At 44.2% G+C, this 27,398-nt stretch overlaps 1 protein-coding gene across 3 annotated transcripts; it reads right to left on the bottom strand.

Annotated features, from left to right (window-relative positions):
- Positions 1 to 5,817: 5,817 nt before the first annotated feature.
- CYP1B1 (cytochrome P450 family 1 subfamily B member 1) lies at positions 5,818 to 26,673 on the bottom strand. 3 transcript variants are annotated; one of them, XR_012055157.1, is made up of 5 exons: positions 26,539 to 26,673; positions 24,758 to 25,774; positions 22,745 to 23,132; positions 10,124 to 11,017; positions 5,818 to 7,817 (listed from the first exon to the last, which is right to left on the bottom strand). XR_012055157.1 is itself a non-coding variant. In XM_030268472.4 (3 exons), the coding sequence occupies exons 1-3, from the start codon at positions 26,556 to 26,558 to the stop codon at positions 22,520 to 22,522; spliced, it is 1,650 nt and encodes a 549-aa protein (XP_030124332.2). In that variant the 5' UTR covers positions 26,559 to 26,673; the 3' UTR covers positions 17,745 to 22,519. The 3 variants fall into 3 exon arrangements, 1 of the variants encoding a protein (XP_030124332.2); XR_012055156.1 differs by having other exon boundaries at positions 5,823 to 7,817; positions 10,904 to 11,017; XM_030268472.4 differs by lacking the exons at positions 5,818 to 7,817; positions 10,124 to 11,017 and having other exon boundaries at positions 17,745 to 23,132.
- Positions 26,674 to 27,398: the final 725 nt, after the last annotated feature.

Genomic DNA, 27,398 nt, shown 5'->3' with positions numbered 1-27,398 from the left:
AGAAGACAGTAAAAAAAGAGCCCCAAACCTTGTTCTTCAAATTTCCTACCTTCTGATTAGGCATTGGGAGAAAATAATCCTGATGGTAACTTTGCAAAGACCTGCAATACATTTCCTGAGAATATTATAAAATAATTTACTTAAGTTTTTGTATAAAAGTTAAATCAGGTTTCATACATTGGCAGGGTTTAAGGCACTTTCATCCTCTGGCAGAGGCTGGACTAGATGACTTCTTAAGATCCCTCCTGGCCCTGCTGTCCCTGGGGAGTGCACAGCTCCAGCTCCCTACAAGCCGTAGGCACTCCTGCAGGGGCTCAGAGGTCCATGTGTCTGCACACACTGGCTCAGCATTTGGGCCCAGACTACCAAATGAGTTTGTACTCTGAGGTATTCATCAGCATGTTTCAACACTTGAATTTAAAGATGTACATCATGACTGCCGTTGACTATTTATTTAATATAACTGTGGTTTTAATCCACAAGGTTACATTTTTAAAGAAATTTATGATTTTATAAATGAAATTACTGAGCCTTCATTTCAGCCTTCTGAATTAAGTCCATTATTCAGTTTTAATTTTTGCTCATTATTAGTGTATGTGTAGAATTACAAATTAACATCTGTGACAGAAAAGGCTGGGCTTAATTATTTAATTCAAAATCGTCTTTAGTAGTTTGCAGAAATATTAGTCACACAAGTAAGAAACAGCAAAGATATTTTATGCTTTTAAAAGTTTTCACTTTTATATACAGTATACTTATATTACATTGCTTTTATATACCATATACATGAGCATTTTCAATTTTCTTGTTTCTGATTTCCTAATTTCAGAACTTTTAAAATTGAGGCATGTTCCCTAGATTGTTCCCTAACTGCTCCTTGGAATGAAGCTTTTGCATTTAGTTGTAGGCCCAGGCTATCTGTTTTCTGTGTCGTACCAGCTGGAGAAAAAGCAAGCATAGCTCCAGAGGCCATATGTTTTCTTTTTTGTTTAAAATATCCACAGGCAGACAGTCACTTCCGTAGTTTTGTCTCTGTGGAGAAGCTAGATTTTGCGATTCTGTATTAACCCCCTCTGGGTTTGAAGCCATATGTAGCAGATGGGGCTGCAGGCTTCCTGAAGCCACGGTACCTCCTTCAGTTCTTCTACTGGGGCATCTCTTGTTTGGTCTCTGCTCCAGTACATACACTGTAAATCCTCTGTGGTAATTTGTCTCTTTACATACTTGAAAAAAAATGAGCTCAGGGAGCCTTGACCTGGTACCAGGATTTATGTGTTTCATTACAGTTAAAACTACTAGTTCTGCCATCTGTGAAGACTGAGGTAAGTTTTATTTCTTGTGGTGAAGTTAAGGCTTCTGTTACCAAATCCTAATCCCTTTGCAGCTGTCTCTCTGCAACACATAAAGCATGTGATACATTTTTTGTAGCGATGGCACAGACACATTGTGGAGATGGTAGCAGAAATATGCTCTCATACTGCTTTGTTTAGAGCACTGTCTTTCCTTCTGCAGAGTCATGGTGAGATTTGCATTTCTATGTAGTAATATCAATACACTGACATCTGCAGTCAGTTAGAAAGCTGTCCACCAGTGGTGAGTAGCTGATAATCTGGAAAAGAAAGTGACAAGTCCTATGTCCAGTTCAATTTGAAAAAGAAAAAAAAAAACCTCATGTAAATCCATGCCTACAACTCTCTATTACAAGTCTGAACTAAAAAACTGACCAAACAAAATACACACCAAACACAAAAACACTGAAACCAAAGCAACAACAAAAGAAATGCAATAAAGGAATGGCTATTCAGAGATCCAGCCATGCTGAACCCAAACATAGCAGCTTGTTTGGATCTACTTATCTTCAGCTATTACTACCTGATCACATTCTACTTGAAGTACCTAGAACGGTAGGGAGGTATTATGAATTGCAGCAAGATTAGTGGGTTTTCTGGAATTTTCCTGGACATTCTGGAGGCTAGTCTTGTGGTGTTTTTTCAGTGGGCACAGTAGTGTCTTACACTTACTCCAAATCAGAAAGTGTTGTAATGTGACAAAATTGTATTGCAGCATTTGTCCAGTGCAAACTCCAATAGTGACTCTGAAGGGCCAGCATTATTATTTGCACTTTTTCCTTCTGCACATAAGATTATATTCTTATTTTCCAGCGCTTTTCCTTCTTACAGGCTTCCAAGTTCCTTGGAGAAGGAACAAATCAAACTGTCTTGACAATACAAAAAGAAGTAAGCTTTTCTGGCCCTGTCTATTTTTGTGTAACCAATGCATGTGTGATGCTGGGAAATGAAGCATTGGAACTAAGAATATGGAACATTAATATTTATTTTTTTTTTAGGAAATATTTTACTCTTTTAAATAAACAACCAGTTACTCTAGAGGTATCTGTGGGATCCAGTGTGAGCTTGAATATGAACAATCTGAGCTCTGTGCTTGGTAGTGCTGCTGACCCATGATGTGGCTGTGGGGTTAATCTCCTTAGCTACATACCCAAGTTACACACACGCAAACACAGTCTGTCCACTCTTCATATGTTTTGTTTATTAAGATTAATTATGAGCTGGTTTGAATTGCCTACATGTATAAGCTAAAAATAGAGCCACACAATATTTACAGGGAATATTGTATCCTAAATGTGTGTTAAGGATATAGGCATGGATATGGATGTGCTTTTTCCAAACTAAGTTCACGTTTCTTATTCATGGATAAAGGTAACTAATATGGCTGTTGATATTTCAGTCTCCAGAGAGAAATTATTTTGTTTGCTGTTCAGAAAAATGTGGCAAATCAGGAGAGTGGACTCAATGATTTACTTGTGTGTTCCTAATCTTGGAAGAGAATAATTTATGAAGAAATGAAAATTCATTTGTAAAGCTCCTGACTGTGGTTCTGGGTTAAGGATTTCTCTTTTGCAGAATGTTAGGCCAGCTTACATATTGCCCTATAAATCATATATAAAGTCTTAAAATGGTAATAAAATACATGTTTTTCAAATTAGAACAGCAGAATATATCTAATGCAATACATTTAAGTGCAGCAAGGGGTTCATATAGAAGCACTGCTAGAATGTGTGTTGATTTTGATACCACCAGTGTATGGGTATTGGCAGCTTCAAGCACAGCAGTGTTTCTGCTGCCTTCACCATGAATCCCTAAGCAAGAATTACCAGTGCACACTGGCACAAAAGACCATAACTGAGTGTGTGATCCCAGAGTCATTTGGCAACTTCTTTGTTTTAGAAGTCTTTTTCTTACTGAAGGGTAGTTTCATGTGATTAGTCTTGTGACATTTTCGTGCCATTGAGAGCATGACAACACATCCTCTGGATATCAGTGAGTCCCAGGCTTTGTGCCAGGATGAGATTTTTTAAAGTACCTGCATGACCTTGTATGACGTTTGCTTCTGTACATCCTAGTGCTCAATCCAGCTTGTTCAGCGGTGCACTGCTTTCATGCCCTTTTACAGCCAGTCCTACATGTCTGAACAGATTGGTTCAGGAAATGAGAGGACAGGTATTTTCAGCTGTCATGGGAAAAATTCAGAACAATAGATCAAGGGGGAAAAAAAACCTAAACTACTGGATCTGGACCTGTATGGTTATTTGAGCAATACTTTCAATTAGTTGTCCACCATACAAGATATCTCTGAAGATCATTAGTTTATTTTCTCTAGAGAGGGGGTTTTGTGATTACTCTAGCCTATTGCACACCACAGAATTTTTCTTCCCTCCCACTATTTGTTTCCCCATCTGAAAAAATGGGGCTGACAAGGCTTCTTTTCAACCATGAAGATGGTTTGAAATAAAACATGTAAGAAAAACACATGGAGAACACACAGAGCAATAAGTGGTAAAGCAACCTTCACTTTTTAGGCCTCTTTTTCTCTTTGATCAGCCCCAAAAATGCTGTTAGGGAAGATATGCCTTGGCTTAATTTCTGCTGGTTCCATGCTGGTTTGGAGCCCGTGAAAAGCCCGTGCAGCTCTGGTACCTGTGGCACTGAAGTGTGTGAGCAAGTGCCCCAGCTGGGGAGCAGCCAGGCAGGACAGGCAGCACACCTGGCTGAATGATGAGGACAGCGAGCCCCGATGAGGTTCAGCTGGGCCCTGGCTGTGGGGAATCGGCACTTTTGGCGCCTGTGATCAATGGCTAAGCGTCCTTTAGGGATGTGCGCTGCTGCCTCGGGAGCTGTGTTGCTGCAGGAGGCTGCGGGATGGCAGCTGGGCCTGTGGGGCTGCTGGCTGGAGGTGAAGGAGGGGTGAGTATGTGCCCCGTGGGGTATCCAGCTTCACCCTGCCGCAGCTGTGTCAGGGGCAGTGTGTGTGGGGTACTTGAGGTGGGTACTGTAATGGTGGGTGTTTCACAAGCCTGTGTGTCTGATTGGGGCACAGGCTGGCATTAAGTTAAAAGAGCAAATCTGGAAAGTGTCCCTTGGAGAGCTAACTAAAGGTCAACAGGATTTGGTAACTTCTGTGGGAAGGCAGGTTTAGTCTTGGGTTTGTGCCTACTACATAAAGCTTTCTTCTGTGCGGAGCTTTGACTCCCCTCAGGCCTGCTGTGAGACCTGAGGGGATGCTCCAGGGCTCTGTCATTGCCTTGTGCTTGGGGCATTGCTGCATGTGGCAAGTGATGAAGAGAAAATGATCATTTTCTACTTTCCTTGCTTCAAAAGATGTGTTTGTTCATGTTCACCAACTTAAATTTATATGGAAAAAGACAAGGCGAAAAAGAGTTCAAATGCACTGCCCATGAGCTGCCGTTTTCCTGTGGTAAGAGCTTGTTACTGTAAATGTGTTCTCAAATAGAGCCCGGACACCAGTGTGAAAACACTGCTGTAGCTCGGCTTTGTGGGATAGGATGTGTTTTAACTGCCGGTAGTTCATTCCATTTCTTCCAAAACTGCTTAGAGGGCGCAGTTAAAATCCCCCCGACGGTCCTGCAGGCAGGCGGCGGCTGCTGCTGGCGAGCAGGGCGAGTCCGCAGCCTCTGCAGGGGGAGCGCAACGCTGGTGCCACCGCCTGAGAGCCGCTTCATGAGCTGGCAGCCTTAAATAAAAGCAAAGGGGTGCCGCGTCTTTCCTAAATGGTTGGGGGGTTATTTATTCTTTAAATTCAGGCCAGAGAAGGAACTTAAATGAAGGGGTTTTTCTTATGTCAAACCACGAGCAGCAGAACAGAAGCAAATGCGTAGTGTGTCCGCAGTGGTACCGACAGAGGGTAAACAGGCTGACTGGCTTCACCTGCATTGCAACTTTCTGATTTCTGTGTTGCACCGCATTTACTCTGGCAGGATTGCTGTGGATTCTGTCTGGTTGTGAATGCAGAATTGTAATTTCATGAGCAGAAATTGTATGGAGACCAGAGCTCTTGTGTTTGAGTGTATATACATACAAAAATATTTGTGTAGATAGATGTATCCATCAATTTAATAGAGGAGTTAAAGTAGTATAACTTGCTGTATTTTGTAGTTTCAATTAGAAACTTGATTACTTTGTGAACTTTTAGATGTTTCTATCCATGTGTGAAGTGAAAACTTGAGAAAGACTCTGCCTGCACATCCTTTTATATCATAACTTATAAATGCAGAGTTAAAACATGAAAGGGAATTGCCACAGTGTTGCGTCGCGGTACCCTCTCACCGCGACACCCCGAGCTCGGGCGTGCTGGGCGGCGAGGGAAGAGGAGGGGGCGGCCGGTCCCCCTGTGAAGCTCTGCAGTCCCAGTTGTCGGCGCGGGGACAGATGGAGGCGGCGCGGGACTTGGGGGTGAACAGAATCGGTTTATTCAGCGTGCCCCAAGACACTTTGGGGGGGGGGGCAGACAAAAGGTTTTATAGGGGAATAGCAGGGGGGGAGTTTTGGGCAGGACTGACATATCATGAACCTCTCAGGGAAAACAAGGCAGTGGAGTAACACAAAGTAACCAATAGGGTGTTGAGCCTCACTAAATAGACAGGGACTGTTCTGGGGAAAAGGGGCAGGGAAAGGGAGCATTCGCATCTTGGAGAGAGGGGGGTTGGGAATGAGCTAGGGAAGATTAACCACTAGGGAAGGGGAGAGACAGCGGGGGGGGGGGGGGTATAAACAGACACTGAAAGAATAAAAAACACGCCCCCGCACCACAGCACACAGTTGGACCTCCCTTTGAGAGGAAAGACAGGAAAAATATCTGTTGAAGACAGTATACCCTGTGTGCAGGAGAGGAAATGCTAGATAATAATCCTGATAACCTTTATATAGAGCTGTCAGCTCCTAATGGAAGTCTCATATGTGCTCCATTTGGAGCAGGCAGATGGTAAAGAACAAGGTAAAAGATGTTGTAAATTAATGTTTTAGATTCCTTTTGCCTTGCCTTCTCCAACTGTGAACTTGTGAGCTTGTGAACTCCATGAAGGGGTTACTGAGTCAGTAGGAATCAACACATAGTCCATCAATCCTCTCTCTATCGCCTGGATGATGGTTCTCAAAACATCCTATATGCTTCCAGACAGTCTGTGACTGAAAGGGAGACTGAGGAGAAGGGGAGAGCTTTATGTGTTGGGGTGGGGTTTTGTCTTTTGAGGGTGCTTTTTTTTTGTAAGTAGGGATTATGGTTTGCAGAGAAACCCTCAAGGAGGATTGCTTAGTACCCATCTATGGTATGTTTGACTTTCTTTGGCTTCCTGAACTCAGTACTTGTTCACCAAAGAGTGAAGTAAATCCTGTGGGAGTGGGGAGGGGAGAAAAATTTCAGGCAAGACTGAAGCTGTCTTAGCTCTTAAGTATGTGGAGACTGAAGTGCATCCCTGAGCGTCTCCTCTTGAGATGCTAATAACTGGTCTGCTCACCCCTATTACCCTGAATCTCCTCCAGTTTTCTTGCCAAAACGAGTGGTATTTTCGGTCATATTCCAAGTAAGGAAAAGTCAAAATGTAACCTTACACCAGGGAGCTTTAGAGGCAGCTTTGCAGGGGCCATGAAGTGCTTTTTCAGCCAAGTGTATGGGCAGAACTTTCAGCAGGAACTATGAGCCTGTCAGTAGGTTTGACCTGAGACAGTTGGGGCCCTGTGGCCAGAAGGGAAAGTGTCCACAAAACTTAAGTCTGCAGCAGAGCTGTGTGCATCTCCAGGACTTCAGTTTCCATGGGTTTTGACAAATTATTTTTATTATGTTGATTTTCTGTGAATGACTCCTCCTCCTCTCTGGAGCTGGCTTTGATTTTTATTCTGATTTTTCTGACACTCAGCAGTCAGAAACAAAGGAATTTGGAATCTTAGTTCAGTATTTTATTTCTGCACTGGAATCTTCATTATTTTGTACAGCCTCCAATATATTTAATGCTTAGTGTATGCAGTACGTATAACTGAGGCGGGGGTAATGCTGTGTTTACTGAGTTGGTCATACTTGCAATTACTTACCTGTTTTATCAGATAGGGTCTCTTCTCATCTCTAGGATCAGCTTTTGCAACTGAGTGGAGCATCTCTTTTTTCAGAATCTTATAAAAGCTACAAAAATATTTTTTTTCACTAGAGATGTGGGAAAGTGCAGTTAGTTGCTCAATGTAATTAAAATAAAATACAGGTGATGTGGAAACTTGGGTAAAAAGCAATCCCATTGCTCAAGTCCAAGTTTTCTTTTTTTTCCAATGACATAATAGATTTTCCAGTTGTTATTGACAGATTTCAGAAGGATGTATCTCGTATTCGGACAGGTTGAGTAATTCTTGATATTGCAGCCATTAGGGCAGCCTTAGAGATACTCATGGTCTTTCAGCACAGATGGAATTTGCTGTTAGATTTTTCATATCACAAAAGCTGCGGTTTCAGATTTTCTGGTGTAGGAAAGAAAACAGTTTTCAGCACAATGTTATCATAATGATAATACAGTAAGAACTTAAGAAAAATCATATTAATATCAGAATGAATGTGTTAACTTTGAATTTTTTTCTTATTAATTGACCTTTTTTCCCCCTCATGAAAGTAGCTTTAACATTTCCTTGAAACTGATTTGCAAGGAGGCGTGTCCATCAATTAAATTTTTAAAGGAATATATAAATGCACCGTGACTATGCTTCCATTAAACAGAGATCACATGGCAGCCTGTAGTTGTATCCTAATAAGCAGATCAGCCTGCAAGGACACCTGTGGAGGAAACAGGTAGCCACTGAGTCACCAGCCCTGTGACTGTGTGCTGCTTTGCAGAAGCCACATCCATTGTTTCCGTTGTTCTAGTCAGTCACGCTCAAGACAGTGCTGCAAACATTAAAAAGGAAAGGAAGGAGAACCCCTGGCACGTACCAGGATTTTTGCATTGAGTCTCGTGTGTTCCCAGCTGTCATTCGGCTGGGACAGTGGGAGCTGGGGAGACTCAGCCTCTCTCAGTGCGGGCTGCAGCTGCTGAGGTGCCTGGGGCACAGTGCTTGTTCCAGGAACACAACGTTTTGTTGATTCCACAATTAAATGCTATGGGATTTTAATTTGCTCTTTAGTCATTTTTCATTTCCTTAATTTTTGGCATTCAGATGCAATCTTGTTGAAAAGATTGCCGGGGGACATAAACACTTTCCTGGAGCTGAAAATGTGATTAGCAAAGAACTTCCCTAGGATCTCCTCCTTAACACCCATCCCTTTCCCTAGGGAAGGGCTGGGCTTGCTGTGAGGGCTATGACTTGAAATGCACACATAAGTTTTGTGGTTACAGGAAACACAAGACAGAGGTGTTTGGTGAGGGGCTTGGCTGCATTGATGTCCTGGTAACACCAGTACACCAATTAGCTCTTCTGTTTCTAGATTGTGGACTGAAATTCACTAATCTGCTTGGGATTCCAGGCCATGCAAGGAGCAGAAGGAATAAAGGCATCTCACAGTGTAGCTCATGGTGTTGTTCCCTTCAGGGTCTGCAGCTTTCCCTGTTCAAATGCCTGGCACAGCATATGTGTCTGCACCCTGTTATGTGTTCTTGGTCCATCCATGCTCTATACCTGGCAATGAGCCCCTTTATTGGAGAAACTGATGTATCTGCCATTTGGGAATGAAGAGACTTTTCTGCCTCTAAATCCCATAATTGCCCTTGCTTGGTGTATAAGTGCTCTACCCTAAGTTTGTTTTACGCTTGGATTTTGTCAGACATTACCAGTGTTGTATAATTTAAGGGATTATATTTATCTGTTGGTAACTCTGGGTTGGTCCCAAACAAGTTGATCTACTAAAATCACCTTGTGTTTGGGAATTGGCCCCAGCATTATTTACTAGTTCCTGAAATTCAAGGGAGAAACAATGCTAATGTTCATCTGTGTGGAAGATGTTTGGCAATATAACGTTTTGCTATCGAAATAACTCCTTATTCAATGATTAGTTATTGTAAAGGCTTTGTAAAAGTTTTGTTTTCCTCCTGCAACAATATGAAACTCAACTGGGGTACTTGTATCTCCTTACATTAAAGCTTTCACAGAAAGATTTCTTCGGGCAGGCGGTTGTCCTCCTTTTACATGGGAGTTAGGTGTCTAAAGGACTTCTAGGGCCAATTGTCCTGAAAACTTGGGAACCCTACCCTGAGGTGAAGCAAAAATGTATTGGAAGCATCTGGTGTTTATTGTGCTTAGGCATAACCTGAAGTTTTCTGCTCGTGTAATCCATCCTCTGTTACTGTAAAGACCAGTTGAATTTCCTTGGTAACAAACACCCTTCCTCTACTCCCAGAAAGCTTCGGCGTACTTGCAGCATCCAGAACCAAGGAAACTTCACATGATCCATTGCTGTGATATCAAAACATCTATGTGATCTGTTCACACTGGGAGAAGAGTGTTTAGTCCTAGTGCAGCATGAGGCTGCTTAATAGGATATGTGTGTCTTTTTCCAAATAGGAATGCAGTATGAAATAAAACATAAATCTGCCCTTTTATTTCTGCAAAGGGAAAAAATGTATAAAAGAGTATGGTGATCTCATTATTCCTATTTTTTTTTCATTGAGAAATAAGAACAAAGCTTGTGCTAGCAGAATAAGTTCTGTCAGAAGAGGTGGGCATCCCAGCTGCGAACTAGGACATGCAAGAATGTTTAAGGTTTTTGTCCTAGCCAGCTTGTATGGACAAACGCTACTACTCCCTGGAATGTTCTTATTAATAACTAAAACACGTACCTTTTAAATTTACAATGGATTAAGTTCTCAGGTTTCATCTTGCTGGCCAGACTGAAGAGCAGGGAGATGTCTGGCTCCAGGTGAAGATTGCCCTTTGCTAGGAAATGCTGAGGTCTCTTTGGAAGGGGACAAAGAGGTTTTCTTTCTTATATATTCCTGTAAGTGCCTTTTGCTGTCCCCTGTGCCTTGCAGACCCTGATATGAGGGGCAGATCAGTGAATGCAAATCCCAGCTTGGCTTTCAACAGCAGAATTTCTTCTGCTGGTCATAACTCCATTTTTCCCTCTGCCAGGATAACTGTGTGTGGAAACCTCTAATGCTGGACTTCTTAAAGCTGCAAGTCCCAGAGTGACTTATTGCTTTACACCTGGCTGTGTATTTCTGCTCTGAAAAAAAGAGCCTATAGGCTCTAATGCTGTGAGTAGTGCAACATGAGGGAGATATTTTAGCTAAGCCTTGCTCCTTGATTATCAAGGGTATGATACACCACTATATGTCCAGGTGCACCAGACTTGGATCCAAAAATGGAGTGTGAGGCCTCTCTTCCTGGCCCATGTGCCCATATTATTTGCAGCAAAGGTGTTGCTTCCTCTTGTGTAGTCATCTGTATCTGTCTTTCCTTGTTTGAGCTCTTCCCTGGGGTCCGGGTGGGCAGAATCCCAGATAGTCCTGCCTCCTGAAGATGGTATTCTAAGATGAAGGAATGTGTTTGGTTTTGCATGTGCAAATTTCTGAACAAATTCATAGCATAGATGTAGGATAGCAGGTTCATGGTCCCACCTTTTCCAGAAGTTTACTCTTTAGATACAAATGCTGAAGGAGCTGAGTCTGATGTCACTGCAGCCAAGTGGCCAATCTGCTCTCTCTTGGCTTTTCTGTCAGTGCAGGATAACTCTGTAGGAACACAAACAATTCATCATAGGTATTGAGAGCAATACAGAGACATCTGGGTGGCAGTCTAGGTACTCTGCTACCTGTGAAACTGCATTTTATGTTGTCGTGTCCAAGGCTGTAGCTGGACAATTAAAAGGAGAAGAATTTACTAACTAGAATGCAAATTTAAGTTTTCTAGGCATTTAAACAGTTTACAGGATACTCCATTTTAATTGATGTAAACCCTTCCAGCAGGAGGCAGAAAGGGATTTACCAAGCTTGGAAATAATTAAAATCATGCTGAAATTTTCCTAACAGGTACTAAATGTGACATAATGTGTGGTCTCTCTGACAGTGTTGCTTTCCCTATAAATGGAAAAGTGCAACGTCAGATGTTTCAATGCATGCGCATAGATAAATAGTCTTTATGACATATTAAGAACAGTTTGGTTTATGGCTTTTTAGATGTATCTTAAAATCTTGTTTTATAATGACTTTAGCAGAGCTGTCCAATTTTGAAGATGTGCTTCTAAAGCAGGATGAGGTTCGTAGCTGGTTTTTATTAACTACATTACCAGCTAAAAATAAGCCAAGTTGCAGACAGCAGTGTGGACCTTCAATGTGTTTCATTAAAAATAATAATAATTCTTGGGGGCATGGAGGCAGAAATCGAGCTCTTTTTTTCTCCTGGAATCTGTTTTGCTCATCTGGGAGAAGAAAGTATCCTGTCAGTCTTTGAAATTTACTGATATTCATTAAGATCACTGGATATGGAATGGAGCTGTACTTAATTATGAACTTTAACCCCATGTTTTTGTGTATTCCTGGACAAAAATGTGGCTTTGTCATGCCTTGCAGGCTATTGGCAGAGAAGTTCGCTGATAGTGTGTATAAAAGGATCCTGTGGTCCTATGTCAAAAGTTGAAAACTGCAAATGCAGAATCACAATTAGGGTGGTCTGATTTTTATTTTCTTATAAACCAGCGTAGGGATGTGATTCTCTCTAATTTGTTCTTTACTCATGTCTGAGTGCCTTTGTGAAGACTTGGGAGTTAAAGTTTCAGTAGAGAAATTCATAGGATCTTACTAGGAGTCCAAGCCTTTCACTGAACACAGGTTGAGGGCCAGTACCTTGAAAGAAGCAATAGTAAAAATATATATAGTCTGGCCAAAGCTAGACAAAGGAAAAGAAATATCCTAGAAAAACACTGGGCTACTTTCCAGACTGTGTAAGCCTGTCCTGCTACTGAAATACATCTACCCAAGAGTCATATGTCTCTGAAGCCTGTCTTTTCAAATTGTGCTGCTATTTAGTAGTCAGAACTAAAAGGCAATAAACCACATGCATTTAAGCTGAAAACATGATGTACCTCCTTATAAATTTGGAGATCACTTCTGTGGCACAATTTAAGCATGCTGGGTTTGGTGAGCATCTGTAAACACTTGCTTTTGTGTGATGGATAAAAGACTCTAAAAATTTGAAGTAGGGTTTTGATATCTGTTTTTAATAACTAAATATAATGCTTTTGGAGCCTGGGAAATCATGCATTCTGCAAGTGATTTTGACCAATATCTATGCAAGAATGAGAGAGCAAAGGAAAACATTCTAACCCACAAAACAAACACTGAAAAGGAAAAGGTAGAGTTTTAATTCCTAGTTATTTTTGAAGTGTATTCAGTGGCCTGAATTCCCTTGCTCAGATTTTTCCTATATTTAAAACTTAATTTCCAGTATGCAGTAAATTAAAAAAAAAAAAAAAGTCAGTAAAAGGTAGTGGCCAGATTAGGGATTTAGGTGTTTGCAGATGTGTTGCTCTGTGGGTTTTCCTTTCTTAAAGCCTGGCCACAAAGTCTGACTGAAGACATGTTGTGTATTGACAATAGTTGTATTGATATTTGGAAACATGAGAATAGATACAGTATTTTACAAGGTATTTGGTTTTTAAAAAGCTAAGGGGAAGACTTAGATTCTTTGATTACATGATGACCATTACAATAAATACAGACTTCTACATTATAAACTCAGTGAGCAAACAGGGCACTACTGTTTATTATCCATGTTTTAAATTGCATGGCTGTTTCACCTACTGCCATAGGTAAGTTTGCTGCAGGTAGTGCTTAATTGATACTACAAGAATCAAAGACACTGAAGTGCTATTTAGAAGTGTAAAAGGATTAAAATCTTTTGAAGATGAGAGGCATTTTCAACAGCTAGTCACACCTGTGTGCCCTCTTCCCAGTGGTTTGAGAGTAGTTCTTTGTTAGAGCCCTCACTTGCCAAGCATCCTGGACCAACCCTGCTCCTGCAGGCACCTGGTTCCTGAAGTCAAGTGGGGAATTCCCCCCTCCTCTGTTTGTGCTGGCCCAGACCTTCAGGGAGAGCCAGGAGTACATGTGGTTCCTGTTAGTTCAGAAAACAGAAACATCTGGGGAAGACATGAATGACTTACTGGCTCAGTTCAGCAGGAGCGAAGTCTCTGACAGTTTGTTCTAGACAGAGAGATCCTCTCTGTTATGATTGTGGAAATAAAGCAGGGAGCAAACGCACATAAAATCCCATTAAATCCCCTTCTAAACAGCAGGAGATGGGCACTCATGCTGTCTTATATGGCCTTTCTCTCTTCCTGCTTGTGGGGATCCCTCCTAAAGAAAGTGAAGGGAGAGATTTTCTCATCCAGTAGGAGTGGGGAAGGATGCTGTGGAAAAACACTTCCTAGGGACAGCAATGTGTTTCCCAGGGTTATACCCATATGGGCTTAACTTTAAGAAGAAAGGAAAGTGAACCAGTGGTAAATAAATTTGCTATGTGTTTACTGTAAAAAAGTCTGAAGGAAAATGCTTATAGCACTGTGGGTAGCTGTTATTAACATGAAGGTAGAATGACTAGCAGCGCCAGGAGGCCCTGCTTCATCAGGCTGCCAGGTCAGATGACTTCCAGAGGTTCCTTCTCATCTCCACCAGTCTGATTCTGTGACATCAGGTAGTTGTGTTAAACTGTGCAACATGATCTAGCTAAACCAGTGTGGCTTATTTCCTCAATCCCTAAGAAATGTCCCACCAGCATAAGAGTATTGTTTTTTTCCTAATCTAACTGCACCACCAATGATGTTCTGTGGCTTAACATTTCTGTTTCTAAGCAGGGCAGAAGAAAATACATTTCTCTAGCATTTGGTGTGGAAGCAGTAAAGGCAGGACATGACACATCAATAACCTGAATATATTTGGTATAAGGAGGCTGGCTGACAGGCAAATGGCATGGACTGCCCTTTGCAAGGGTGTCACACCTGTGCTCCCTAGGGTACCCTGGGGAGTTGTTGTAGTGGGGATGGGGCTAATTACCATTAACAGCTGCTCATGTTCTCTCTCCTCTATTTTCATTCTCCTCCATGGGATAAAATATTTCTTTCTATTCTCTTTGGCCTGTTATTTCTTCTCCCCTGATGTGTTCTTCTCACTTCTCAACTGTCCCAATTTTCCCTATACTTATTCCTCTGAACACAGAGAATCTTCTTTGCTAGTGACCCTGAAGAACAACTGCTTCTATTAGCATATGATCAAGCTTAGCTGGATTTCCCCAGAAGGCAGAGTGCCTTTGTCAGAAAAGTAAAAATTAGTAACTTTGGCTTGAGTTAAGTGAGATAATTGACTTTTGCCACTTAGATATGAGTGTATTTCAGGGAAGTTTCTGAAGAAAGGAGAGGGATGACAAATCCTCAGGGAGGAACTTGTTCATAATTACATAAAGACCTTGGCTGTATATGAATGTAAGAATGCAGGAAGCTGTGCTAACTGGATTTTTGCTAGGCAAAATGTTATATGCTAATGGCAACACAGTCTGGGGCTATAAAAAGAGCTAAAGAAGTCCAGTCACTTCATTAACTGGCTCTTCATAAATCCTAGGGAAAGCAATCTGTCCTCTTGAGAGCAAAAGTTAAGATTAGTATCCAAGCTCATGCATCTCTTCTGCTTTCACTGTTTCAGTCATTCAGACAATTGATGGAGCATCTATTTATTCCAGGAACTTTCCTTTCTGTTCTGCTGAGCAGTTTTATGGCTTTATACTCAATAAAAACTACTGTGTACACTTAACTCTGGGAACAGGCTAGAGCTATTTACTCAAGAAGAAAAGTATTGTATTAGGGTGAGAGATCCCCTGTGAAGATAGGAAAGGAATCTTGCTGGCTTTAAGTAAGGTGTGAAGATATTTGAACAGCATTATATAGTGAATACATTGTGAGACAAATGTTTTGTATTCTGTCTCTGCTGATGACTTCAAGGAAATTACCTTAACCTTCAAATGCAGAAAACAAGATTGTCAGTGTGCTGTAAGTCTGAACACACAGGTGCTAAATATCTCAGTCTTAATGCCATCAGGAGCAGGGATTCTTTTGTTTAAAATTTCAGTTCAGGTATGATGTTGCTGGAGGATCTACCTTGTAATTCTGTGGAGAACCTTGTCAATTTAAATATTTATTTATTCCGGATTTTTTTTTCTTTCCCTTCTTTATGGGAATTCTTCCTTGTTTGATTTTTTTTTTTTTTAAGAAGGCTATTTATGTAGTTTCTGGCCAAAGCCCCACTTACTGATCTGCCCTCAGCTCACTGTAGCACTGGTGCTCCTCACATACTGGGAAGATGCTGGCTGGGCAGGATGTTAGGCACATGAGAAAAAGAATTCTTATCCAGATAAAACTGGTGGAAAATACCTCTCTTTTGTTTCTATGCCACCTGGAAGGGCTGCTCAGAAAGTTTCCCTGCAGGGTATATTGTTCTAAAGTGTAGGTTCAGCTCTCTTCTGCCAGAAACAGAGAGATGAACAGAGTTATGTCTTGGAACAAGTTGTAGCACAACGCTGTGTCCCAGCAGCAGTACATGTAAATTAAGGGAAGGAAAATGAGCTTTGTTACAATGAGACAAAGGTTCATTTAGGAGCCACATTTTTTCGTTAGGGTAATTATTGTGAAGTTTTAGTTTACTTTCTGGTGGCTATTTTTAAAACTTGAATTATCTAGATTTTCTGAACCACAGAAGATTAACAGCCTCATAATTTATGCTTTTCCTCTGTAGAGTGAAAAAGTGTAATTGAAAAGATGATATACAGTTGGATTAAATTTTTGAACTGTAGCTTGAAAATACTTCACAGAATACAAAGCATAAAAGAAGCATGGGGTATTGTTGCATGCTCTTCTGTAGAAAATTGCAAACCATACTTGCTTTGTGAAGTCAAACTTTGTCTTGCTTGGTGAATCTTGCTTTTGTACTGGGAGCAAGATGTCTCACTCCACATGTCCACTTCTACTATGATGAGCAGAGCAGTCTAAATAGGGGAGGTGTTTTGTTATTTTTAGCTGAGAAAATGTGATTATGTGAAATTCCATTTGTTATCATGAGAGGTTTAGAAGCCTGTTTCTGCATGATAACAGTTATGCTCTTACCAGAGGTCAGGCTGGGAGAAGGGAGATTGTGGAAATAAAGCCTAGTCTAAGACACAACTGAAAATATACCAATAATACCAGAGAAAGCCTAGTTCTGGAGCGTGCCACAATATATATGCCATTCTTTCCTGGGGGGGAGGGGGGTGGGGGTGGTGTCGAGCAAGCCTAGTTAGAGCTGAAGGCAAAATTATAGTGTGAGAATAACCAGCTGATACCAAACTCTTCCTGCTCGGCTTGCTCAAATAAATGGCACTGAACTGCTCTGAACAGATCCTCTAGATCAGAAGTGTTTCTCTCTGGTGTAGTGCCAGCTTCTTCTACTGCTCTGTCTGAATGTCAAGCGGAAGATTCCCCAAAGGTGTTCAAACTGTTGCAGCTGGGCTGTCTCTTCCTTCCCTTGTTCTCAGGTACTGGGGATGCCAAGGTGAGGAGAAAGACAGACTATCCATGACCTTTTGTTGTAGACATGTTTTGTTCTCAAATCCTGTAGCCAATCCCTTGTGTTTAGTTCCTCAGCTCTCATTTCAATGTTTGCTGCCTCCCAGAGCCATTATTTGACTTAACAGGCAGTCACGACTTACATTTTGGACATCCTTTTTTTCCAAAGCTTTCAGAAAAACACTCATCCTGTCTTCAGGCTGGTAAAGTTTGGTCCTGATGCTTTCAGTTTGATATTCCCTGCTGCTGATGTGACTATCTTTAATACCATATGGATTCTTATCACCCTAACCCTGGCGTATTGTATCTGTATGTGTATTTACAAACAATGTAAATCACTACTTCTCTTTTCCTGGAAATCAGAGACCCTGTGCATACTTCCTTCCCAGCTGAAATCTTGCTGCAGTCCAGACATATATTTTCCTCTGCCAGCTCTCAGCCACTCCAGCAAATGGCTCAGCAGTTGATTTATGCACCGTTAATGAGTTCCCTCTGAATCCACTCCCCTCCCTGTCTCCACCCATGTGCACTTGAAATGCCTGAGCATCCTGTATCTCCTGAGTTAACTATAGTGATGGATTGCTGTCCCCAGACATTCAGCAAAGACCCAGAGCACAGGGACTTGAGACATCTTTCCTGATTTGGGCAGCCCAACTTTGTGCTTTCAGGCTGGAGCAAGATCTGCTCTAAGTATTGAAGGATAGGGCAACACTAACCGAGCAACAAATTTTTTAGTTCATGAAGCTGTCTGAAAAGTTGCCAAAAAGCCCAAAAGAAGGGCTGTCAAAGCATCAGCTGCAGATGTCTTAAATGTTCCAGACTGTCTGTTGTCGCTGTTGAGGCAGGATGGGAATGAGAAGACTCACTCAGAAGGCTGCTGAGAGTAAAACTCCGATTTATTCAAAATACACTGCTCTTTTATACAGAGCTTCACAAAGGCCAAATCCATTGGTTCTGAAGTGAAAACAATCCACAGCATTGGTGCAGAGCGCTTGACGCACAGTGATAGAACTTAAATATAAACAGTGTGAGAACAAGAGAGATAAAGAATTATTTACATTCTCTCCAGCTCTTTCCCAGGTGTCTGCCTGGCTAGAAACACTCAGTTTCTTTTCTTTGACTGAATCGGAGTCCCACAGTCTGTGCTTAACACTGAGCTTGTTTCGCCTGACACTTAAGTGAGTTGGCCTGGTCTGAGTACAAGTGACTGAAACATGAAAAAAAAATCAGCTGCAGAAATGCAGGGTGGTAAACAGCAAAGAAGTTGTTGAAACTTGAATCGTTGTGTCCATGTTGTACTGTACACCAAAATAACAGTACCATTCAGAATCCAGCCCTTCTCTTCATTCATTAAGAAAGTCAGATTCACTTTCAGTGGCATCCCAAGCTGAATTTGTTTGGGCAAATGAAAGATCAGAGTAATGTTTAACCAAATTAAAGATGTGGCAAAGGCAAATGTTAACTGTTTACTTTCCAAGGCTAATTCCTCAACTTTTCTCAGGTAAAATGTGAGTTCCCAATTGCCTAATCTCTGCTCTGGTTGGATGTTCTGAAACGATTTCCTACAGACAGACTTATGCATCAGTCCCTGAAACTCACAAAACCTACTGGGTCTGATGCAAAACTGACTGATACTGCATTTAGTTGCATTGAGCCATGACTGTGCCGGTACCAATAGCTGTTGCATAGATCCTGGACATCCCCCCCCCCCCCCCCCACCTTTACAGCAGTGCTTGTCGCTCAGGCTCTGATGAGTCTTTTGTATTATTGGTATGGATTTCAGCAGCTCTGAACCAACTCCTGCTGAAGCCAGCAAGTTTCCATTGGGTTCATAGGGATGTAATGGTACACTTGACTGGAATAAACATATCCCATATCAACTCCGTAAGCTACTAATAGTTATACTTGCTCCCCTTCCTTGTTATGTAGTGGGGTGGTCTGACAGCTACTGGCTCTGCAAGAAATGTATGCTTAAGTCCAGGCTTCCTGTTTTGGGGTCTTACGGGCTTTTTTGCTTCTTATGGTGTTTGATTTGGTTTTTTAATACCTTATCTCAACCTGAATAAAGGATGTTAGAATTCTGGGAGGTAGGCTGAGTGTGTGAGTATGCACATATACAGAGAAAGCAAGCATTAGATGACATTTGGCTTTCCCAACCCACTGAGATCACTATAACCTGAGCAAGAAGACTTTTAAAGGAGAACTCTTGCCTTGAATACAGCTGCCTAGATTCCTCCTGCTTTTCTTCATGAAGAAAGAGCAACTTGTATTTGTCTAGTATTGCTGTGGTGACCCAGTCACAGGTTGGTGAGGGAGGTACTCTTGGCTTTTACCCAGGGACACCTGCTGTGAATCAGCGCTGTCCCACTGGCCAGCCCATGCCATCTACACACTGCACAGCCTATCTCTGGACACTACACCTACTCCACAGGCCCTTGGCAATTCCTAGGAGGACTTCCTAAGTTGTCTTCAACTTGTGATCCTGATTTCACCAACTCAGCCTGAACTTAGATCCTGCCCCCATAGGGAGAAACTCCAGCTGAAAATATCTCAAATCAGAAGGAAACTACTGCTCATCAGTCTGCTCAGCCTCCCGTCTCACACGGATCTTGTTCCACTCCCTTGGGGTTAGGGAAAGCATGGTCATTTCTAAGACAGCTCTAAAGCAGGCAGGCTTGTGTAGCAGACTGAGGAAAAGAAGACCAAGGGGTGGGGAAGATACTTCATCATTAAGAAATGCTTTACATTTGCAGTAACAGCCACCCTTCACCATGGGATTGCCTTCATTTTGTGAGAGGTTGCTCTGCAAGGGCATGTCAAGGCCTGTTCGGCCCCGAGATTTCCATTCCTGGCACTCTTGACTATATAGCCAGGCTAAAAGAGCACAAATTGGTCAGTGCTCCAGTGTCAGGAGTATATAGATGCCAGCACTATATATGGGAGGGAAAAAGAAAGGAAAACCAGTCTGTGGGCTTGAAAACAGGGAAGGTGGAAGCAAAATTAAATGCCAGAGGGAAGGGCATAGCAGAGGAGATTGTTAATTTCTCCTCAGCCTGCAGGTAATAGAAAAAAGCAGAAGACACGGGAGAATTCAGATCAATGCTGAGGCAAACAGCAGGGGATGTTCTTAGCAAGGAGCATTAGGAAGTTGAAAACAGATGGCAAGGTATGTAAGGCCGACAGACCTGAGAACTGTAAGGGCAGCATGGAGGAAAAACCTTAAAATCCAGGAATGGTAAAAAGGTGCAAAGTATATGAACAAATATCTAAAAGAATAATACTTTCCAAATCAGAAATAATAATTTTAAGTTTCTTTATCTTGATGTTAGAAAGCTGTATATAAACTAAGCAGGGTAGTGTAAGAATAATTTTATTTAATATTTTGGGAACACAATGATACATCTCAAAACTACCATAGAATTTAGCTTGCTAAATGACTGCATACATTCTAAATAGGTGCTACTAAATTTGAATAACTTTGCAGAGTACATGTGGCTTTATGTGACCAACAGCTATATAGCATGTAACCTCTTGACTGACCTGAGCAGTGTGGATGGATTTTGCACTAGTAGCCAATGCATAGTTACAGCTTTTGGAAAGGTAAAAAATTGCAAAAGACATTTTTTATTAAAATATGAATTGATTATCCTTGCATTAGAATAGCGATTCAGCTATAGGTTACATACTTTATTTCTTTTAATAACAGCACTTACAAAAGTAAAAGAAAAATTGTCATGCTAGCATTTGATCTAATGTAGATCTCCATATGAAAATGCTGAGTATCTTATAAAGCTTTTCACAGATATAGGCTAAGTTCTGGGATATCACAAACTTGCATGTAATTCACAAAAACACCTGAGGTCACTTCATGTGTATGTAGCAGAAAGCTTTTTTTAGCTCTAAACCAGATAATAGATACCATACGAAGCCAGAGACTTTAAGCAGGTACATTAGTACTGTGTGGGGTTATAGAGCAGTGCTTGCAGGCTTGATTCAGGCTTTTTAAATCAGTAGCAAACTTGTAGGTAAGATCGGGGTTGTGTTAAGCCAGCTCTTCCCAGTGCCAGTAGGAGCTCTGTCCCTACTGCCAGCGTCACTGAGACTGGCCATCTATCAGAAGTCACAGTGCAAATCCTTACTTGCTTAGGTCTCAGTAGAGCTACTTCACTGTGTAGCACTGTAACCTTGTTTTTCTAGCTCTGCTAATACCTTATCTGGTACTGATAACTGTAACCCTGGCTGAGCACAGCAAGTCATGTGAGGAACTCTCATGTCTGATGGATTTCATATGTAATTGAAGGCAATCTGCAGCTCCAAAGAAGTGCCCACCACTTTTCAAATCAGGCATTTACATAGGGCTGTTTGCTTTCTAGAGAAATTTGCAGCTTTGTGAAACAAAGATTAGCTGGAGGTTCCACATCATAAAGTTTCATGTGTGCTTTACTTTAAAATAAGGGGTGTTTAAAAAGAAAAATTATGAACTTTGCCTCACAAATATTGTAAAAGAACTTTTTGTTCAGTTAATGGGTACTTTAATTAGGACATGTAATGTTTATTTTCCTTCTGGGACTTTGTTCCAAACAAATTGTGCTAAAAGTACATAGTTGATTTTAAGATATACTATTTAACTCAACCTAACAGAATGACTAGTGAGTAGAGGTATTATTTGCTGTGTGCTTTGCTTGAAGCTTGTGGCAATAATATTTTAATATAAACCCCCCCAGTCTCACTTCTGTCTATCTTGGCCAATGTGGATTTTACTAGACTTACCTATGTGCTTAGGGACAGCTGTATTAACTCCTTCCTAAAGAAACAAAAAGTTCAGCTATACCTTTATAAATCTCATTCAAATACTTACTTTGTTCGTAAATATGCTAATGAACAGGTTAGCATATGATTTGTATCACCCTTGCCATCTAGTGACAAAAATTCTGATCTTTCAAAACTTTGTGGAAAGTTACTATAGTAGAACATTCTACTAATTTTCATGTAAGACATGAATTTTAGTTTCAAACATGCTTACAAGCAAGACTTTTATTGTTTTAGGCATTTATGTAAACACTTTGGAAAGCTGAAGGCAAGACTTTACATTGCCATTTTACCAAAAATCCTGCGAACACTTATTATCGAGGCATTAATGTACATCCCAGCAGCCAGAACACCAGAGTTGCCATGAGCCTATGGTAGTTTCCAGCAGAGTAAATTCAGAAGCAGGCTGCAGTTTTCTGAGCAACTGGTTTTGTTTGTTTTTTAATAAGTGATTTCACTTCTGAATGTGGAGTCACTGAAGGCAAACTTAGAGTTAAGGCAGAGAGCATGGAGACATGGAAAGGATTATAGAGACAGTTCCTGGAGATGCTCCAACCAGTCAGTAGATAAAAAGCACTTTACATTGACAACTTCTGTGAACAAGCTAGAAAAGAAAAGGCTTACTTTCAAATTGCATATGTTTTATCATTTAATATATTGTTCCCTTGGCTCTCCTTCTAGAATTAAAAAGATTACTTGAATTATACCTTGTGCAACTTTTCTTCCTGCTTTTATAGCATGTAATATTGGCTATGTACCAAAAATACCACCAGAACAAGCTATGAGTTATATAAATCTAAAAAGAGAGAGGGGGATTATCTGTAGATGCAAGGTTTATTGCTTAAGCATTTGCTGACAGCTGACTTTCACTGGCTGCTTTCTCTGCTTGCAGTCTTTGGACAGCCTGATCAAGCAACTCCATCGTATCTCGGAGCGTAACATTCAAAGTGAACGGCTTAGGTTTAATGGTCAGCCCATAGGTAAAGTCCATTTTAGGGTCCTCATTTGGATTAGCAGTAAAATTGCACTGATGCACCAGTATGGAGGTAAAGAGAAAGAGCTGTACCTTGGATAACTCCTCTCCAATACATCGACGCTTTCCCAATGAGAAAATCATCACGCTGCTAGTGAGATCTTTATTGATGAACCCATTCTCATCCAGGAATCTTGTTGGATCAAAATCCTCTGGGTTGGACCATTTTGCTGGGTCATGATTCACTGACCACTGATTGACAAAGATGACAGTGTCCTTGGGAATGAGGTAGCCCATGATGAAGGTGTTGGTTGTGGTGGCGTGTGGGATAGTCACAGGCACAAAGCTGCTGAAACGCATGGATTCATACAGGAAAGCCATGATGTAGGGCAGGTGAGGCTGATCTTCAACACATGGCAGACGGTCTCTTCCAACAATCCTATCCACTTCTTCTTGCATTTTAGCCTGCACTTTCGGATACCTGTCATTTAAAGCAAGATGTGTGTGCGTACATAACACTTTCAAATAATTTTTCTTACAAATAATCCTTGCTGCAAACATTTTTCACAGAATCTCACCGCTATCCTGAATAATGCAGTTTGAGCAGGGTTTAAATGTGTAGACCTCAGCTGAAAACTTAGAGAAAAAAAACAAACTTCCCATGTACTGGTGTAATTTTAGAGTTGTTCAGTTTGTCCTTTAATATCCCATGTAACTGATTCTCAACATAAAAAATAACAATAACCTAAAGTGTGCTGAAACTGAATATTCTGATCCAACTTTGAAAATTAATTCTAAAGTTAGAATTACTTGTCTCTTCTAAGCATTGCATTTTCTGTGGGAACAAGAATTTGATTTTCCAACTCTGTATGTGACTTTTAGAAGTTAGCGTGGAATTTATCACTAGACACATTTCATACCTTTGAAAGTCTGCAGGTTTCTAAACTAGAAAAAAAATCCCAATTATTAAATTATCAGAATGGCTTTATGAGGTTCCAACTTTTAGTTTGAGAAGATATTTTCTAATTAATATCATATTATGTTTCCCTATAATGTATTTAAAGATAACTGTCTTGAAGTCTGGACAATTTGGAGGGCTACACAGTAACCAAACAAGATCAAAATGTTAATACATCTTTTACTTGTCTAAAAGCATACATTCTGCCCAGGAGCCTTAATCTGCTTAAAGTATTCAAGTTTGGCTTCTGCATCTTTGCTTTTTTCTCCTGCAGCAGACTCTCATGTCAAATGCTGGGCAAACATGAGAAATTGGGAGAAACCCAAAAGTTACGTGAACACTGGGGCATCACACCCTTAAGCTGGAGTGTTAAATATTTGTGTGTTTTTCAAGAAGCGACTGAGTAGATAATGTTTCCATGTGACTACAAATTAAGCAGGCGATGAAAGAAAAAGCGAGGATAGGCAAGAGAGTCGGTGTAATGGCACCTTCTCCTAAACCACCCTCCCTCTCTGCATTTCCCCGGCAAACAGATCGGTGCCAGGGCAGCGCTCCCGCCGGCTGCCCAAGGGGTCTGCCTTGCCCAGTCACGCAATGGCAAGGAAGGCACACACAGCGGCAGCTCAGCATAATAGCGGGTTTGTAAAGCGGTGCACGAACTCTTTATCGCGCTTAAGCAGTTGTTATCCTGTTCCTATGATCTCCTTGATCTTGACCTGCTAAAATCTGTTACTTTCGGGTTTTACTCGGCTGCCTTTCTGCCAGCCTCTTCTTATGCACCATAACCCGACCGCCTGAGTAGGGTGGGATTTATTTTCTTTTATACTTCCTTATCTCTTTCTGGCAGGTTTCCCAGAGCTTCCGTGTTAGTTAATCGGAGGCCGCTGGGGCACCCGGCGCTGCCCGGTCTCGCAGACCCGCGACCCGACGGCGGGTCCCTGCCGGGGCCGCGTCCCCGGCTATGCCCGGACCCGGAGTTCCATGCGCTGGCTCGGGCCGGCGGCAGGAGCCCTCCCAGCAGCGCCTTTGCCCATGCGGCGCAGTCCCCCGGGGCTGGCGGGCGCTCGCACCTCGGGCGGGATCGCATGTCCCCCCTACCCCGGGCCGGTCGGGCGCTCCAGTTTGCTGCCGCCTCCACCGGCACATACCTGATGAGGAAGATGAGGAGCCACTGCAGGGCGGTGGAGAGGGTGTCCTGGCTGGCGCCGAAGATGTCGGTGACGGTGGCGGGCACGTGCTCGAGCTGCAGCCACGGCTGCTCCCGCTGCAGGCGGATGAAGGCGTCCATCATGTCGCGGGGGGCGGCCCCGGGGCGCAGGCTGCGCTGGTGCTGCAGGAACTTGCCGCGGACGAAGCCGTAGAAGTCGCGGTTGAGGTCGCGGAAGGCGCGGTAGGCGGCGCGGACGGGGCTGGGGAAGCGCTGGAGCCAGGGCAGCGCATCCACCAGGCTGCCGGCGCCCACCGCTCGCCCGAACTGCTCGTTGCGCCCCACGATGCGCAGGAACTCGCCGTCGCCGTGGCTGTAGCGGCGGCCGAAGCACAGGGCGCTCATCACGTTGGCCACGGCCACCACCAGGACGCGCGAGGGGTCGAGGAAGGCGCCGCCGGCGCTGCCGCGCACCAGCAGCGCCACCAGCGCCCGCGCCTCGCCCACCAGGTGCCGCTCCAGCAGGCGGCGGGTGGCGGGGCTGCCCGTGGAGAAGGCGCGCACCGTGGCGTGCGCCGCCCGCCGGTGCAGCTTCCAGAGCTCCGAGTATCCGCCGAAGGCCAGGCTGAGCCCGCCCGACACCAGCTGGAAGGACGGGAAGGGCGGGCGGCCCGCGAAGGCGGCCCCCTGGCGGACGAGGGCCTGGCGGATGGCGCGCTCCCCGTTCAGCACCACCACGGGCCAGCGCCCCAGGCGCAGCTGGAACACGGCGCCGTAGGTGCTGGCCAGCCGGGCGAAGGAGAGGTGCGGGGCGCTGCCCAGCTGCGCCGCGTTGCCGATCAGGGGCCAGGGGAAAGGGCCCGGCGGTGCCCGGCGCTGGCCTTGCCGCCGGCGCTGCTGATGCTGCAGGAGGAGCTTGCCCAGGTGGATGGCGGCGAGCAGGCAGAGGAGAAGCAGGAGGGAGCTTTGCAACGGGGGCATGCCGCGCAGCGCTTCCCCGAGCCTCTCGAGGGCCATGCTGCAAGGGAAAGAGAAAGGTCAGCGGGCAGCGTCCCCGCGGCGTGGGGGGACCTTCAGATCCCGCGGGTAAGGGGAAGCCCAGACGGAGCCCACTGGTGTGGTGGAGATGAGCCTCGGCAGCTGTCCCAGCTCTTGGAGTCCGGGCAAGTCCTTCCTATGCGCTCCTCGTGTGCCTAAAGCCCCCCGAATCCTGTGCGAAAAACAAGGGATAATCAAGTGGCAAGCTCCTAATAAGAGATCGAAGTCGTGTTTGGCGGAGGGGCCGCTGCTCTCTCTCCGCCGGTAGGGAAAGTTTTCAGCGAGAGATCCAACAGGTCACGGCCGAGAGAGGCACAGGGGAAACCAGAAGGGTGCTCTCGGCTGTCGAGCCTCCGCAGATGCAGGCAATTGCTGTGCGCCGGAGACAGGTTAATTCTGGCGCTGCACCTCGCTTCCCCCGGCGAAAAAGCCCCTGCGAGAAACGGGTTACCCGCCCCACTGTCGGAATTTCCCGCTGCTCCGGGGAAACGCACGCGGCCACGGAGCTCTCTCCGTCCCGAGCCCTTCCCTCCTCCCCGCGCCTTCGGGCCCGTCGCGGCATCGCAGGCTGGCAGTCTGCCGCCCCGGGGATGGGCGGCGGAGGATGCCTGAGGACTCAGCGTGGCAGTGCTGACTGGCCCCGCTTCCCATCCCCGTGCCCGGGCATCACCCGCTCCAGCCTCCCAGAAGCAGCGAGAGGATGAAGGGGTGAAATAAACGGCGGGCTCCTGTAGCAGAACTGACCTGTTGCACACTGCTTCCATCCGAGACCTTGAGGAGGATGGAGAGGAGCTGTGCAGCCGGCGGCAGCACTAACGGACAGCCGCGGCTCCGAGGAGAGCGGCGACGGCGGCGTTCAGATCCAAGCCTTTGGGAAACTCATTAAGAGCCCCGGTACCTGTCACCCGGAGCTTGGCAGGTCATGTGCAGGCAAATGCCAGTTGCGCCCGATCCCTGCGCAGTTATCACCTTCCGAGCTCTTTAACCCTCTCGCCCCAAGGCAGCCACCTGCCCTGAGCAGCTCCGCGGACCGGGAGTGAGCGGGCTGCTGCGCCCCCTCCCTCTCTCTCTCCCTCCCACCCGCCTGCTGGCCTGCGGGGACTGGACGGGGCCAGCCCAGCCCGCCGCAGGGAGCAAAGGCGAGCGGCTCAGAGGGCGCGGAGAGGACGGCCCGCTGTTCTCAGACTCAGCCGGAACCGGAGCCGTCACCTCTGGGCGCCTGGCATTGCCACTCCCGGCTTTAAACCTGCCGGCATCCGCGGTGCGCGGCGCGGTGCGGGCGGGACGCGGACGGCCCCGCTGGCAAATCGCTGTTGCCTGGCTCGTCCTTTGGCTTGAGGGGTCGCAGTTATTTGCCAGCTGCCCCTGGGCCCTCGCCAAGCGGAGCGGCTGAGCCGCGGACGCTTTTATGGCCGGGGCCAAAAGTTTTAGCGGAGGAGGTGGCGGGCGGGCTCGCAGCTCTCGCTGTCGGGAGGCGAAGTCTCGCCTGCATCTTAGCGGCTGAGGAAGCCGAAGAGCTTCCCCTCCTCCGGCTGTCGCCTCCCCGTTGCGTGCGGAGTTAGCATTGCGTGAGCCGGGGCTGGAAAGCCTCCAGCCATCTCCTT

Source organism: Taeniopygia guttata, chromosome 3 (assembly GCF_048771995.1).
Source record: "Taeniopygia guttata chromosome 3, bTaeGut7.mat, whole genome shotgun sequence".
Taxonomy (NCBI): domain Eukaryota; kingdom Metazoa; phylum Chordata; class Aves; order Passeriformes; family Estrildidae; genus Taeniopygia; species Taeniopygia guttata.
This window is presented reverse-complemented; position numbering and strand designations above follow the sequence as displayed.

What these genes read in the sequence shown, in the direction of transcription:
- CYP1B1 (XM_030268472.4), bottom strand. Translation starts at nt 26,558, where the DNA reads ATGGAAGCAGTGTGCAACAG. An exon ending in ATGGAAGCAGTGTGCAACAG is followed by an intron (nt 25,775 to 26,538) that starts GTCAGTTCTGCT and finishes TTTCCCTTGCAG; the next exon opens with CATGGCCCTCGAGAGGCTCG. An exon ending in CTCCTCATCTTCCTCATCAG is followed by an intron (nt 23,133 to 24,757) that starts GTATGTGCCGGT and finishes TTTAAATGACAG; the next exon opens with GTATCCGAAAGTGCAGGCTA.